The sequence below is a fragment of the Callithrix jacchus genome, chromosome 4 (assembly GCF_049354715.1).
Source record: "Callithrix jacchus isolate 240 chromosome 4, calJac240_pri, whole genome shotgun sequence".
In the NCBI taxonomy this organism is placed as follows: Eukaryota; Metazoa; Chordata; class Mammalia; order Primates; family Cebidae; genus Callithrix; species Callithrix jacchus.
The window spans coordinates 157,550,606-157,563,564 of NC_133505.1; the positions used below are offsets into that span (position 1 = coordinate 157,550,606).

The 12,959-nt window shown below is 43.4% G+C and overlaps 1 protein-coding gene across 9 annotated transcripts in view; it reads left to right on the forward strand.

Annotated features, from left to right (window-relative positions):
- PLEKHG1 (pleckstrin homology and RhoGEF domain containing G1) overlaps nt 1–12,959 on the forward strand; it is a 249,418-nt gene that overhangs the window by 111,054 nt on the left and 125,405 nt on the right. For 2 of the 9 annotated variants that reach the window (XR_013534629.1, XM_035296958.3), the window contains exon 1: nt 12,134–12,321. The exons of 5 other annotated variants lie outside the window; for them this stretch is intronic. Coding sequence is in view for 1 of the 4 variants with exons in the window: in XM_035296958.3 (XP_035152849.3) it covers nt 12,252–12,321 (70 nt within the window). In the remaining 3 variants the exon portion in view is untranslated. Of the gene's footprint in view, nt 1–12,133; nt 12,322–12,959 lie in introns of those variants that run through there. 2 more of the 9 variants (XR_013534631.1, XM_078370292.1) reach the window with 1 other exon arrangement.

The following is a 12,959-nucleotide window of genomic DNA, read 5'->3' on the forward strand; positions in this document are numbered from 1 at the left end:
GGAAGACAAACAGTGGCAGGACCACCGTCCCCAGCTGTCAGTCTGTCCTTTTGTGACCCCTTTTTATAGGGCTCCTTTGATGTTCATTTTAATCTGATAATACCCAGATGGAAATGCTGGGCAGGGAAGTTTACATTGTGATTTACTGTAACCACACTTTTTAAGGACCCAGTCCAAGCAATTAGGCAAGAATAGAGTCATGGTTACCGCCCAAGCAGTTCTGCCCACCGTCTGGAGGAGAGAGAAAAGGTGAGACTAGAGAAGACTGATCGTGCAGAGGAGGGGATGGGATCACCCCCCAGAGTGGAGAAGGAAAGGAGTACGTACCTTAATAAAGGGGCATTGTTGCAGTAGACATAGTTATTAATTGTGGTATGTCACAGTATATTTGCAAACAAGATTGCCCAGGAAAAAAATCTAGGTTGGGTGTTCACTGTGGGTATGACGCCAGGTACACCAGCAGTCTCTGCCAACGGGAGTAAAGCAGCCTGGAGGGTCTTTTCTCTTTGGCTGGTTTCCCCTGTTGAGTCCTTCTCAGCCTTTAGATGTCAGTCCACACATCCCTCCCTCAGGGAAGCCTTCCCAGACCACCACAAACCAGGCCTGGCCCCATTTCCGCATTCTCATAGCACCTGTGCCTTCCCAGCCCATTGCGTATCTCACACAGCCATGGGTCGCCTGTTCAGGTGACCCCTCCGTGTGTCTGCCTGGCCAAACTCCATGCCCTTGGAGGACACAGTGATGGTGATGTCCCTAAAAGTCTCACTTGGGAGGAGTGGGGAGAAAATTTATTTCCCAGAGGATGTTCTCCAAAAATGATGTCTTTTTAACATTTTTAATAGTAAGTTGGCATGAGGACTTAAAATTCTGAAACCACTTTGGTGGAAGCGTTAGGAAGGCATGATCTTGACACACATCGAGGTGACCAGAGGGTGGTAACCGTGTTAAGTCCGCTCTACCCCACACGCCCCACAGTCATGAGGGGCAGCTCTCCCCTTTGACCTCTCTGTACCGCCTCCCCCAGCACTGAACCCGCCTCCAGGAAACCCTTAGGGTAGTTATTCCATAAATAGTTGAATAAAGATGTAAATACATATGGGAAACTGATAGGACAGCTCAAGTAATTAAGGAACTACAAAATGGAGGTGAGGTGCAATTTCTCTTGTGTTTTCCTATAGCGGTCTTTAAAGAACTCCAGGGTGGCCAGGTACGAAATCCCACGCCTGTAATTCCAACACTTTGGGAGGCCGAAGTGGGCAGATAACAAGGTCAGGAGATCGAGACCATCCTGGCTAACACAGTGAAACCCTGTCTCTACTAAAAATACAAAAAATTAGTTGGGCATGATGGCATGCACCTGTAGTCCCATCTACTCAGGAGGCTGAGACAGGAGAATCACTTGAACCCAGGAGGCGGAGGTTGCGGTGAGCTGAGCTCATGCCACTGCACTTCAGCCTGGGCAACAGAGCAAGACTGTCTCAAAAAACAAAAACAAAACAAAAAAAAGAACTCCACGGTATGATCAATTATTTGCGCAGGATGGGAGGTCTGATAACTAAGAGTATCTAAGCAGAGACCCGACACACTTGGTGAGATGTTGTAAGTGGTCATTGAAACACCAGATTAGAAAGCCCGAGTCTCTTTCCAATGTTGAATTCTGTTCTCATAGGATTCTTTTTAGTCTATACAGTTCCCCCTAGAAAATAAGTATCATAAAGGCAGGGGTGTTTGTCTGTTTTGTTCACTGTTGTGTCTTTAGTGCCTGGCACATAGTAGCTGCTCAATAAATCCTGAATAAGTGAATATATCAGCAGATATCAAATTCAAAATATTTCTGCTATAGAATAGGCTCTAATTAAGTATTTATTTCATTGACCTGGATCAAGCAGATCATAAGTTAAAATCGGGCTAAAATTTGGCATTGTATCACTGGGTAAAAAGCTCAGGCCAATAGTCTGACTGCATATGAAGTCAAACTGCTATCAGTATGCTAGACCAAGGATTCTGGAGTTAGTGTGACAATGCGTCAGCCAGGGACCTGGCAAGAAACTGAATTAACTCAGCTGGTTCAAGTGAAGGGTTTATGTGAAGCAAAGAGAGACGACAACAGTGGGAAGCCTTAGCCACTGTTTTTGGGACAACCTACAGGGATCCCCGAGGAACCAGGGACAAAATAGAGTTAAGGGACCCCAGGAAAGGCTGGAACCATGGAGGAGCTGCCCCTAATCAATGAGGGAGTGGAGGAAATGCCTCTATTTCCCCCTCTTCCTGCTTCAAACTATTGGTGCCTATAGCCAAACCTACCTGGAAGGCAGCCAGCCAGGGAGCAGAGTGTGTAGACCGTCAGACAAAGCAAGACTGGGAAGGATTGGGCCAGGGGTGTGGTGGGAACAAGACCTGCCCTGTAAATTCATTCTGTTCTTCTTATATTTTAACCACACAAATAATACATATTCATTAAAGAAAATGTAGAGAGATCAAAGTATGCGGGAAGGCGCTCACCCATCGTCCCACCTCTCAGACCACCAGTCTTCATGTTTTAGCTGTTTCTTCCTCCTTTTGCTCTTCTTTCGTTTACTTGTAAAGGATTCAATAATGTTTATTCAGAATAAACAGAAGTAAGTTCAGTCACACTTGTTTCTTGACCCAATTCTGATTGAACCTGCAGTGGAACAGAGAGCTCTCTTTCCTTTCCTTTGTTCTGTTAACATAAACAAGTTACTTCATGTACCTCTGTGGGAACTGGGAATTAGGCAAGTGTTTAGACTCTCAAAAACTTTCAGCAAGTTTGGCTGTCAGCTTGGATACCAAGTAATTAAATTTAAGATGAAAGATGAGTCCGACTGGGCTTATTCTTTAAGACTGGAAACTGAACCCTAAGTGAAGGCAGCCTAATGGAGCTTGATTTTACTGTCAACATAAAGTTGCTATCCACTTTTAATTTTAATTGAAGGACAGTTTGACTAAGGGAAAAGAGAGCTTAGGAAAATAGTGCAAATGGCTAGGGACACAATTGTTGGTAGTTTACATCAGCAATGCCCCACACTGCTCCACAGCACTCATCATACTTGTGGGTTTTTTGTTTGAGGCTTAAAGCCCATGTGCCTTCACTGCGCCCAGCATGGGACCTGACATTCAGAAGGGCCTGGTACCTGAGGGTGAGTAAGTGGTGACTGGCCTTAGTTCAAGTGGAGAGAAGGTGTGAAGGAAGAAAGATCAGCAGGATGTTGCTAGGTGCCTCGAAGTTCTGAAAGGCAAAGATCAGAACTTCACGGCAACAGAGGGCTGGGTAAGGCCATTGTAATACTGATATACTAAGGTCAGTGGCCTCCATTGCCTTCTTTAATTGAAAAATAATCCTGGAAAGTGGTAAGTCATCTCAACTCATTTAGAGAGAAGTGAGTTCTGCTTTCCTGGAGTGGAATCTATATTTGGCCTTTACAGATATCTCCGTCAGTGGGATTGTTCCCACGACTTGGTGCAGGAGACCAAGTGAATATCCACACAAACCACCCACTTCAGTTCTAGAAAGCGTCTAGGCTCCCTTGAGACAAATCATTTGCTCACTGGTCATAGGTCTTAGAGGTGAAGCTGTCAACCATCTTGACATTGAATGTAGCTTTGGGAGTGGGGGAAGAAGACTGATTGTGATGACCCCAAAGGATGGCCATTACTGGAGGTCAGGGGTAGGGGTTTGACCAGTTCAGAGATTGATTTCTCTTTGCTTCCAGAAGCTTGTCTGTATCTCCTGCAAGCTACACTCCCCCCTCTGCTGCTCTTGAGAATTGCCTCTGTCAACCTACCAAGAAGGGCTGGGGGCAGTTGGCAAGGTTGAGCTGAGCCCTCCCCTTCATTCCATTTCAGCTGTGGGTTTGTGTCCAGAAAAGAGGAGGAAGGCTAGCAAATAGAGTTTGCCTCTCTCGTCTGCCAGGATGAGAAATTCCTTTGCAAACCCCGTAAAGGTTACTTAAATCTCAATATAAGTAACTGGCTGTTACTCTGAAACTATAAGATGATTTTGTTTTAATTAGTATTTTGGAAAATACATACTGCTGTTAAGATTTCAACAGAGCATCCAAGCCTTTTCTTCAAGTACATATTTTAGAGTGTTTCAAAAGTATAGATTGTGTTGAATGCCTTTAGTTATGAATGGATTAGATGCGTGTTATCTCCTGGAGAAAAATGTGTCTGGAAGCCGCCTGCATTCTTCCAGGGATAATTAGTTCATTGTGCTGAGCACAGCAAGTCCTCCCATGGTGTCCTTAGAGATGGGACTGATAGATCATCGAAAGCAGGAGGCTATTTGCAACATATTTGCTTGCTTGATATCTAAAAATTGTTCAAAAATAACTAAGACTAGATTGTATTGTCTCTGGGAAATAAAAACCAAGTATCCTAATCAAAGAACTGAGTGACAAATTGAGCTAATGATTGTCATAGTAGCAGAAAAATGAACCCAGGGAGGAATGCTTGAAACAGCAACATTTTAGAGTCTGGAACATGTGCCCTTCAAGGCCACCTCGGCTCATGTCACGGCCGACTCTTGGTAGGCATATGATGGAGACGTTCAATCATAACTTGATTGCAAGGGCAAGGCAGGCTGTGCACAACAGTGTTGTGAATAACAGGCTTCATTTGTTCATTTGTTTTCTAAAATTCTTAGGACCATGCCTCAATATTGGCATTTAGAGCAGCAGGGGCCGAGAAACATTTTCAGTTGGATGATGGAGGTCCTGGTAACTATTTAGTGTTTATAGTTTGGTTTCTTTTGTTAGATTCAGTACTCCAGGACTAACAAAACTGGCCTCACTTAACTCCCACTATATTTGGTGCTTTTGTGTGCTTTAGACCTGTGTCTTTTGTTGACAGAATTTTTTTTAAGGGGGGGATACAGTCTCATTCTGTTGCCCAGGCTAGAGTGCAGTGGCACAATCTCAACTCACTGCAGCCTCCACCTCCTGGGTTCAAGTGACTCTTGTGCCTCGGCCTCTGGAATAGGTGGGACTACAGGTGTACACTACCATGCTCAGCTAATTTTTTGTGTTTTTACTAGAGACTGTTGGCCAGGCTGGTCTCGAACTCCTGGCCTCAACTGATCCACCCACATCAGCCTCCCAAAGTGCTAGGATTATAGGCATGAGCCACTACACCTGGCCTGCTGACAGATATTTTTTAAATTTGTGAAAACAAACTCACTTGCCACTTTGAAAAAAGGCCTTTAGAAATAATATTTTTTTAAAAAAAAAAGGTTAGCTTTGTTGTTTGTTTGAAAAAGTATATAGTTTGGTTTGTAGAACAGTAGCAAGGTAGAATTTGTAGTTGGTGATATTTGCCGGGTTTAGAGTACACAGCCTGGAAGAATGTATAGATTTGTGATCAGAGCAGCTGCAGTGCAGAATGGTGTTAGGACGTTAGCTCTTACAGGAGGAAGGTCAGTGTGTCCTTCTAAGGGACTTCAATGTGGATGTGTGACACTGTTAGGTGTGCAGTTGACTTCAATGTTGATCACTTTTTATTTTTTTGAGCCAGAGTCTCGCTCTGTCATCCAGGCTGGAGTTCAGTGGCGCAGTCTCAGCTCACTGAAACCTCTGCCTCCCAAGTTCAAGCAATTCTCTTGCCTCAGCCTCCCGAGAAACTGGGATTACAGGCATGTGCCACCATGCCCAGCTGATTTTTTTGTATTTTTAGTAGAGACGGGGTTTTGTTCACCATGTAGGCTGGTCTCGAACTCCTGACCTGAGATGATCCACCTGCTTCGGTCTCCCAAAGTGCTGGGATTACAGGTACAAGCCACCGTGCCCGGCCCATCACATTTATTCGGTGATGTGTCATTGAAAATGTGATCACATGCCTTATTCTTTCAAAGAAAAAACTTCTAATAGACTAAAAATACATTAGAAGTGTTTTGTCAATGGCCCATGCTTCCAAAAATGATTGGTTTTACCATTTTCCCTGAAAAATGTGCCACAATGGCAAGATCTTAAATTATAAGCAGTCTCCCCTCCCCCACCACACCTCCTCCACGGTTTAGTTAGGCTCCTTGTGTAAAATAGTATTTGTGTTTTCAAATGCCCCTTCTCACTTCTAGCACTTTTGCATCTGAAAGTCTACGATTATTTGTTAAATCTGCCTTATCCAATGTTGATTGTATGAAGCAAAATATTTCCTTGAACCCAAAAATGTCTGCATGGCTTTGCCCGTCTTTCTGTCTCTGGGCTGTCCTTTCCTCCTTATTGCCCAGCTTTTTGAGCTGTCACCTGGCTGCACAGTCGGCAAAGTGCTTCAAGTACCTCAGGCCTGGCCAAGTCCCTAGATTTGTGTGTTGTCTGTGCTTCCTGCCCTCATTCCCAGAAAACCTGGATAGTTCCTTGGAAGGATGGTCAGGCTAACTCACACTACTATGGCAGTGATGCCATCGCCCTTCCCAGGGGAGATTAGGGTTTTAACTGATAACTTTTACCTTGAACCAAAACGATTTGGAATTCCAGGACCTATGGCAGATTTCTGGGAAGGGGTTTTTGTTTTTGTTTGAGACAGGCTATCACTCTGTCACCCAGGCTAGAGTGCAAGGGTGAGATCCTAGGTCACTGCAGCCTCAAACTCCTGGGCTTAAGCCATCCTCTCACCTCGGCCTTCCAAGTAACTAGTACTATGGACATATACCACCATACTCAGCTAAGTTTTGTATTGATTGATTGATTCTTTAAGATAGAGTCTCATTCTGTTGCCTAAGCTGAGGCACAGTGGTGTGATCTTGGCTTACCTCAGCCTCAGCCTCCCAGGTTCAAATGATTCCCCCGCCTCAGCCTCCCAAGTAGCTAGGACTACAGGCACATGCCACCATGCCTGGCTAATTCTTCTATTTTTTCAGTAGAATCTGGGTTTTACCATGTTGGGTAGGCTGGTCTTGAACTCCTGACCTCAAGTAATCCACTCACCTCGGCCTCCCAAAGTGCTGGGATTACAGGCATGAGCCACCACACCTGGCCTAAATTTTGTCTTTTTTGTAAAGATAGAATCTCAATAAGTTGCTCACTCTGGTCTCTAACTCCTGGCCTCAAGGGATCCTTCCATCTCAGCCTTCCAAAGTGTTGGAATTACAGATGTGAACCACCATACCCAGCCTGGGAAGGGATTTTTTTAAGTGGCAGGGACTTTCTGGTCTTCCTCCAGTTATGCCACAGGGCCGCCTGCACCTCCTTGCTGGTTGGTTTGTGTTCTGGTTGTGTAGTTGTGTTCTGGTTGTGTAGTTGTGTTCTGGTTGTGTAGTTTTGTGTTCTGGTTGTGTAGTTGTGTTCTGGTTGTGTAGTTTTGTGTTCTGGTTGTGTAGTTGTGTTCTGGTTGTGTAGTTTTGTGTTCTGGTTGTGTAGTTGTGTTCTGGTTGTGTAGTTGTGTTCTGGTTGTGTAGTTTTGTGTTCTGGTTGTGTAGTTGTGTTCTGGTTGTGTAGTTGTGTTCTTGTTGTGTAGTTTTGTGTTCTGGTTGTGTAGTTGTGTTCTGGTTGTGTAGTTGTGTTCTTGTTGTGTAGTTTTGTGTTCTGGTTGTGTAGTTGTGTTCTGGTTGTGTATTTGTGTTCTGGTTGTGTAGTTTTGTGTTCTGGTTGTGTAGTTGTGCTCTGGTTGTGTAGTTTTGTGTTCTGGTTGTGTAGTTGTGTTCTGGTTGTGTAGTTTTGTGTTCTGGTTGTGTAGTTGTGTTCTGGTTGTGTAGTTGTGTTCTTGTGTAGTTTTGTGTTCTGGTTGTGTAGTTGTGTTCTGGTTGTGTAGTTGTGTCCTGGTTGTGTAGTTTTGTGTTCTGGTTGTGTAGTTGTGTTCTGGTTGTGTAGTTTTGTGTTCTGGTTGTGTAGTTGTGTTCTGGTTGTGTAGTTTTCTGTTCTGGTTGTGTAGTTGTGTTCTGGTTGTGTAGTTGTGTTCTGGTTGTGTAGTTTTGTGTTCTGGTTGTGTAGTTGTGTTCTGGTTGTGTAGTTGTGTTCTGGTTGTGTAGTTTTGTGTTCTGGTTGTGTAGTTGTGTTCTGGTTGTGTAGTTGTGTTCTTGTTGTGTAGTTTTGTGTTCTGGTTGTGTAGTTGTGTTCTGGTTGTGTAGTTGTGTTCTTGTTGTGTAGTTTTGTGTTCTGGTTGTGTAGTTGTGTTCTGGTTGTGTAGTTGTGTTCTGGTTGTGTAGTTTTGTGTTCTGGTTGTGTAGTTGTGTTCCGGTTGTGTAGTTTTGTGTTCTGGTTGTGTAGTTGTGTTCTGGTTGTGTAGTTGTGTTCTTGTGTAGTTTTGTGTTCTGGTTGTGTAGTTGTGTTCTGGTTGTGTAGTTGTGTCCTGGTTGTGTAGTTTTGTGTTCTGGTTGTGTAGTTGTTCTGGTTGTGTAGTTGTGTTCTGGTTGTGTAGTTGTGTTCTGGTTGTGTAGTTATGTCCTGTCAGTGCTGCTCTTCTGGGCCTTGATTCCCCATTCCAGGTGGGGACACTGGGAACGGAACGCAGACTTCCCGGTTGTGTAACCAGTGCTTGTGAGGAATAAATAAAGCTGCTTTTCAGCAAGGGTAGTATCTTTATCACCTAACAAGCCACACGTGTGCATTTTATCTGTGGCCACTCTATCAATTAAAAAGAAATTTTGGGCTGGGCTCGGTAGCTCATACCTGTAATCCCCAGCACTTTGGGAGGCCAAGGCAGGTGGAACACTTGAGGTCGGGAGTTCCAGAGCAGCCTGACCAATATGGGGAAACCCCATCTCTCTACTAAAAGCACAAAAAATTAGCCAGAGGTGGTGGTATATGCCTGTAGTCCCAGCTACTCAGGAGGCTAAGGTGGGAGGATTGCTTGAACCTGGGAGGCGGAGGTTGCAGTGAGCTGAGATAGTGACACTGCACTTCAGCTTGGGTGACAGAGCAAGACTCTGTCTCAAAAATAAATAATATAAAAAATAAAAATAAATTTTACTGAGCAAACATAATCTTTTCACCCAGTGTTAGTATTGGCAAATAAATTATACAGCAAAAAGTGGCAAGGATCTGTGCCTTTGGTGTGTCTTCAGATTTTTCAATTACCTGCATTAACAAAAGTCCAGTGGCAAGCCAGCAGTGCACCTCCAAGAACTGTTAACAGTTCAGTGTGTCTAGTGTGTGGAATAGGAAATGGGAGGCAGAACCATTGTAGAGCTAAAGGGGAGAGACCGGGCCTTTGGAAAATACCAAAGCGTAGAATGAGCCTCTGCTCTCAGGTGTGAAAGAACCCGGACTATTGCTGAAGAAATGGAGGCGCATTTCCTTTTTTTTTGAGACGGAGTCTTGCTCTGTCGCCTAGGCTAGAGTACAGTGGCGCAATTTCAGCTCACTGCAACCTCTGCCTCCTGGGTTCAAGTGATTCTCCTGCCTCAGCCTCCCGAGTAGCTGGGATGTCAGGGGCACACCACCATGCCTGGCTAATTTTCATATTTTTAGTAGAGATGGGGTTTTTCACCATGTTGGTCAAGCTGGTCTCAAACTCCTGACCTCATGATCCGCCCTCCTCGGCCTCCCAAAGTGCTGGGATTACAGGCATGAGCCACTGCGCCCAGCCTTTCTTCCCTTTTCTTTTCCTTTCTACTAGTTTGTGAATGTACTGTCCCTCCCTAGGCTCATGCACTATCCACTGGTTAATTTTTATTCAAGCAAATACTTGGTACTAGAATAAATATAAAGGCAAAAGATGTGAGAGAGAGAAAGAGTGAGAGAGTGTGTGTGTGTGTGTGTGTGTGTGTGTGTGTTGGTGTACTCTGAAAAAGCTTATTTAAAAAATGAACTTCAATATACTTTAAATCTTTGATATTTTTAGATGCAATATAGGTGGTTTCACTAATTTGCAAATTATAGGAGAAGTCTTACACAAGTTGTTGATTTTGCTAAAGCAGAAACCGTGAATGAACTAATAAATGACTGTCCCATAGGACCCAATATGGCCCCTTCTGTCACTTCAAAGCTGTCCCTCACGACTGGCACCTGTCTGGTGGGTAAGCTTAGCAAACTGCCCACCAGCAACTTTGCTGTTTTTGTTTATGTGTAACATACATGGCATCTCTCAGAAATCACATTTTAGAAACGTGTTTCTTGGCAAAAATAAAAAGTAAAAAAATTCCAAGTACGATATGATTTGATTGGAAGTTAAAGGTAGCTGTGTTATGATCTGAGGATATGCACAAGGAATGAGTCATTAGGAAGCCTAGAGTCTCTGTATATTTTACCCCATCTAAGAGTTTAGATGTCTGTAACTGCCTCAAGAATATCAAATCTACAGTATAGGAATGTTCCCTGACCCCAACAGCTACAATGCAGGGTAAGAAAGAGACAGCAGGGCGGGGGCAGTGGCTCACGCCTATGATCCCAGCACTTGGAGAGGCCGAAACCGGTGGATCATGAGGTCAGGAGTTCAAGACGAGCCTGACCAACATGTTGAAACCCCGTCTGTACTAAAAATACAAAAATTAGCTGGATGTGGTGGCAGGTGCCTGTAATCCCAGCTACTCAGGAGGCTGAGGCATGTGAATTGCTTGAACCCGGGAGGCGGAGGTTGTAGTGAGCCAAGATCATGCCACTGCGCTCTAGCCTGGGCAACAGAACAAGACTCCATCTAAAAAACAAAAAGAGAGACAATTAGCAAACAATTAAATATGAGATCATATGATCCTTACTCTAAGTAAGATAAACAGCTGTTAAACCCACGGGAAAGAGCAGTGGGCTAAAGTGGTTGTAGCAGATTGAATGGGAGCTTGATTTGAGCTGCCTCTTCATCGAACAGAAAGGAAGAGTTCAGCTTAGGCACTGGTGTTGGAGACACAGACATCATTTGACAGGCCAGTGGGGTTTCTGTGGAGGCCAGAATGGAGGATGAAGATAGTCTCCACAGCTCAGGGAGGGGATCCTTCCTCTCAGACTGCCTTCTCAGCATCCTGGACTTACTGATTTCCATCAAACTGGTGAATTTTGTGGGTGAGAAATTCCAGCAGGTTGTCTTCTGAATTATTTCCTTCAAAATCACTTATTTAAATAGTTGTGTGTATGTTCAGCCTTATTTGAAAGGAAATCAGCATTAAAACAAATTATCCTATTATGTTGTTAGTTTAAAATCACTTAATAGGCATGATAGAAATAGCTATATTAAAGACGATCTGCCAATGGTATTTTCCATAACCACAAATGAAGGCTTTAAATGGAACTTCTATTTAAAGGATTTTAATCCTCTGAAATAGTTCAGTTTTAGACATCTATACAAGGACGTAATCCATATTTTGAATTTTAGTTCCACAGTGCAGTGGTATCAGTTTTCAATAGCATTTCGTACTTCTGGAGACCTTCATTTAAAGAATTCAAGATCTTTGTCAAATACACGCCTTCTGAATCTTTATATAAAAATAGATAGAGCATTTTAAGAAGGACCGGTGGTCTTAGAGAAATCAACAACCCAAAGTAATTGGAAGGTCTCATTAAAGTATTGTAGGAATATTAGATCATTCTCTCTTTACTTAGTATTTATGAATATAAAATCACAGAACTTAACTGTTCTCCAAAGAAGTGCCTGTACATAAAAATTTTAGGTATTTGTCTTCAGATAGGTTTTTTAAATGTCAGCCTTAAATTAAACTTTGCTCAGCTAAAATTCTATTAAGTGTCTTGTTATCAGAAACTAATTATCCAAACTGCCTTCCACTGGGTGTTATTCACCACCCCACCCCCACTGCAACCTGCATTTTAAAAATTGTTTAAAGATGTGTCCGTTTACTTTGAAACAAGCCCATAATTCAGGAAGTGAACCTAAAAATATCAGAGCTCCAGAGATCTTGCTTATTTTCTGGAGTTTAATGAGAACTATGGCCGGAGCCAGGAAGGTGAAACCCAGCAGCTTGAGGCGAGTGTGGGTTGTATTTGATGTTCACAGAAGAATGGAAGTGGTAGGGTGTTGCTCAGTGAAGTGTGCATTTTCAAGTTACCCACAGTGGTGTCTATTGTCCTGTTTCTCAATTGAATGATGTCATGTTTCATTTAAGGCTCTTAGTGATGCTGAAGTCTGTGGTCTGCACACTAGGGGGAAAAAGGCAGTGAGAAAGTTGCAAATCAGGTTTTTGTAAAGCCTTTGTGTGTTGGGTTTGGGAGATAAAAGCTGACTCATGCAATATTTCCACGGAAGGCGCTGCACAGACTAGCAGAGGCTGTTTCTCTTACCTGACTGAGGTCACTGCATCAGCTGAAGGCAGACGATGTGCTTCAGCCTGAGTGGAGCGGAGGTAGGTGCTAATGTGAATGTCCCCAAGGAACCGATGCCAGGACAAACGCTCCTTCCCTCTTGGAGCAGCCAGAGAGGTCCACCGAGGTGAGAAACGGTCGCTGGGGGCTTTCTTCACAACTGTGCCGGGCGGAAGCTCAGCTGGGTCTAGCACAACTTTTCTGTTACAAAGGAGATAGACCGAAGTCTAGAAGCTGATTTTTTTTCTCCCCCTCCATCAGAACTGCAGCCTGTCTTAAATAGTTTTTGTCTGAGTTTCATTTGATTTTGCTCTTTCCTTAAAGTGAGGCTGGAATATCTAGAGAGCTGATGTTTCTGACTCTGGGGAGAACTCTAAAGTCTCCAGTTGTCACGCGCCTAAGGCTCTACATTTTAACATGCTTTCTTTTTGAGGTCCATATGCAGTCAAAGTTGGAGGAACAAAATACATGTCTGCAAATGTGTGCTTAGCAACTGCCGTGATGAAATTGAGTCTGAGTCTAGTGGCACCCAAAGTTGACTAAGAAATGCAGATTCCATTTCGAGTGTTTCTTGGTAAGAAATACTTTTGTGAGGAACAATGACTGGGGCGAAGGAGGCATGGATTGTATTCAATGCTATTGTCCATGGGAATCCGATTTTGTTTTGCTTTATTATTTGAATTTAGTGATACATTTTTGAAAGATATAAATATTCAGCATTCCTTAATCACATGTTGAATAAAAAATTATTTTAACTTAAAATAT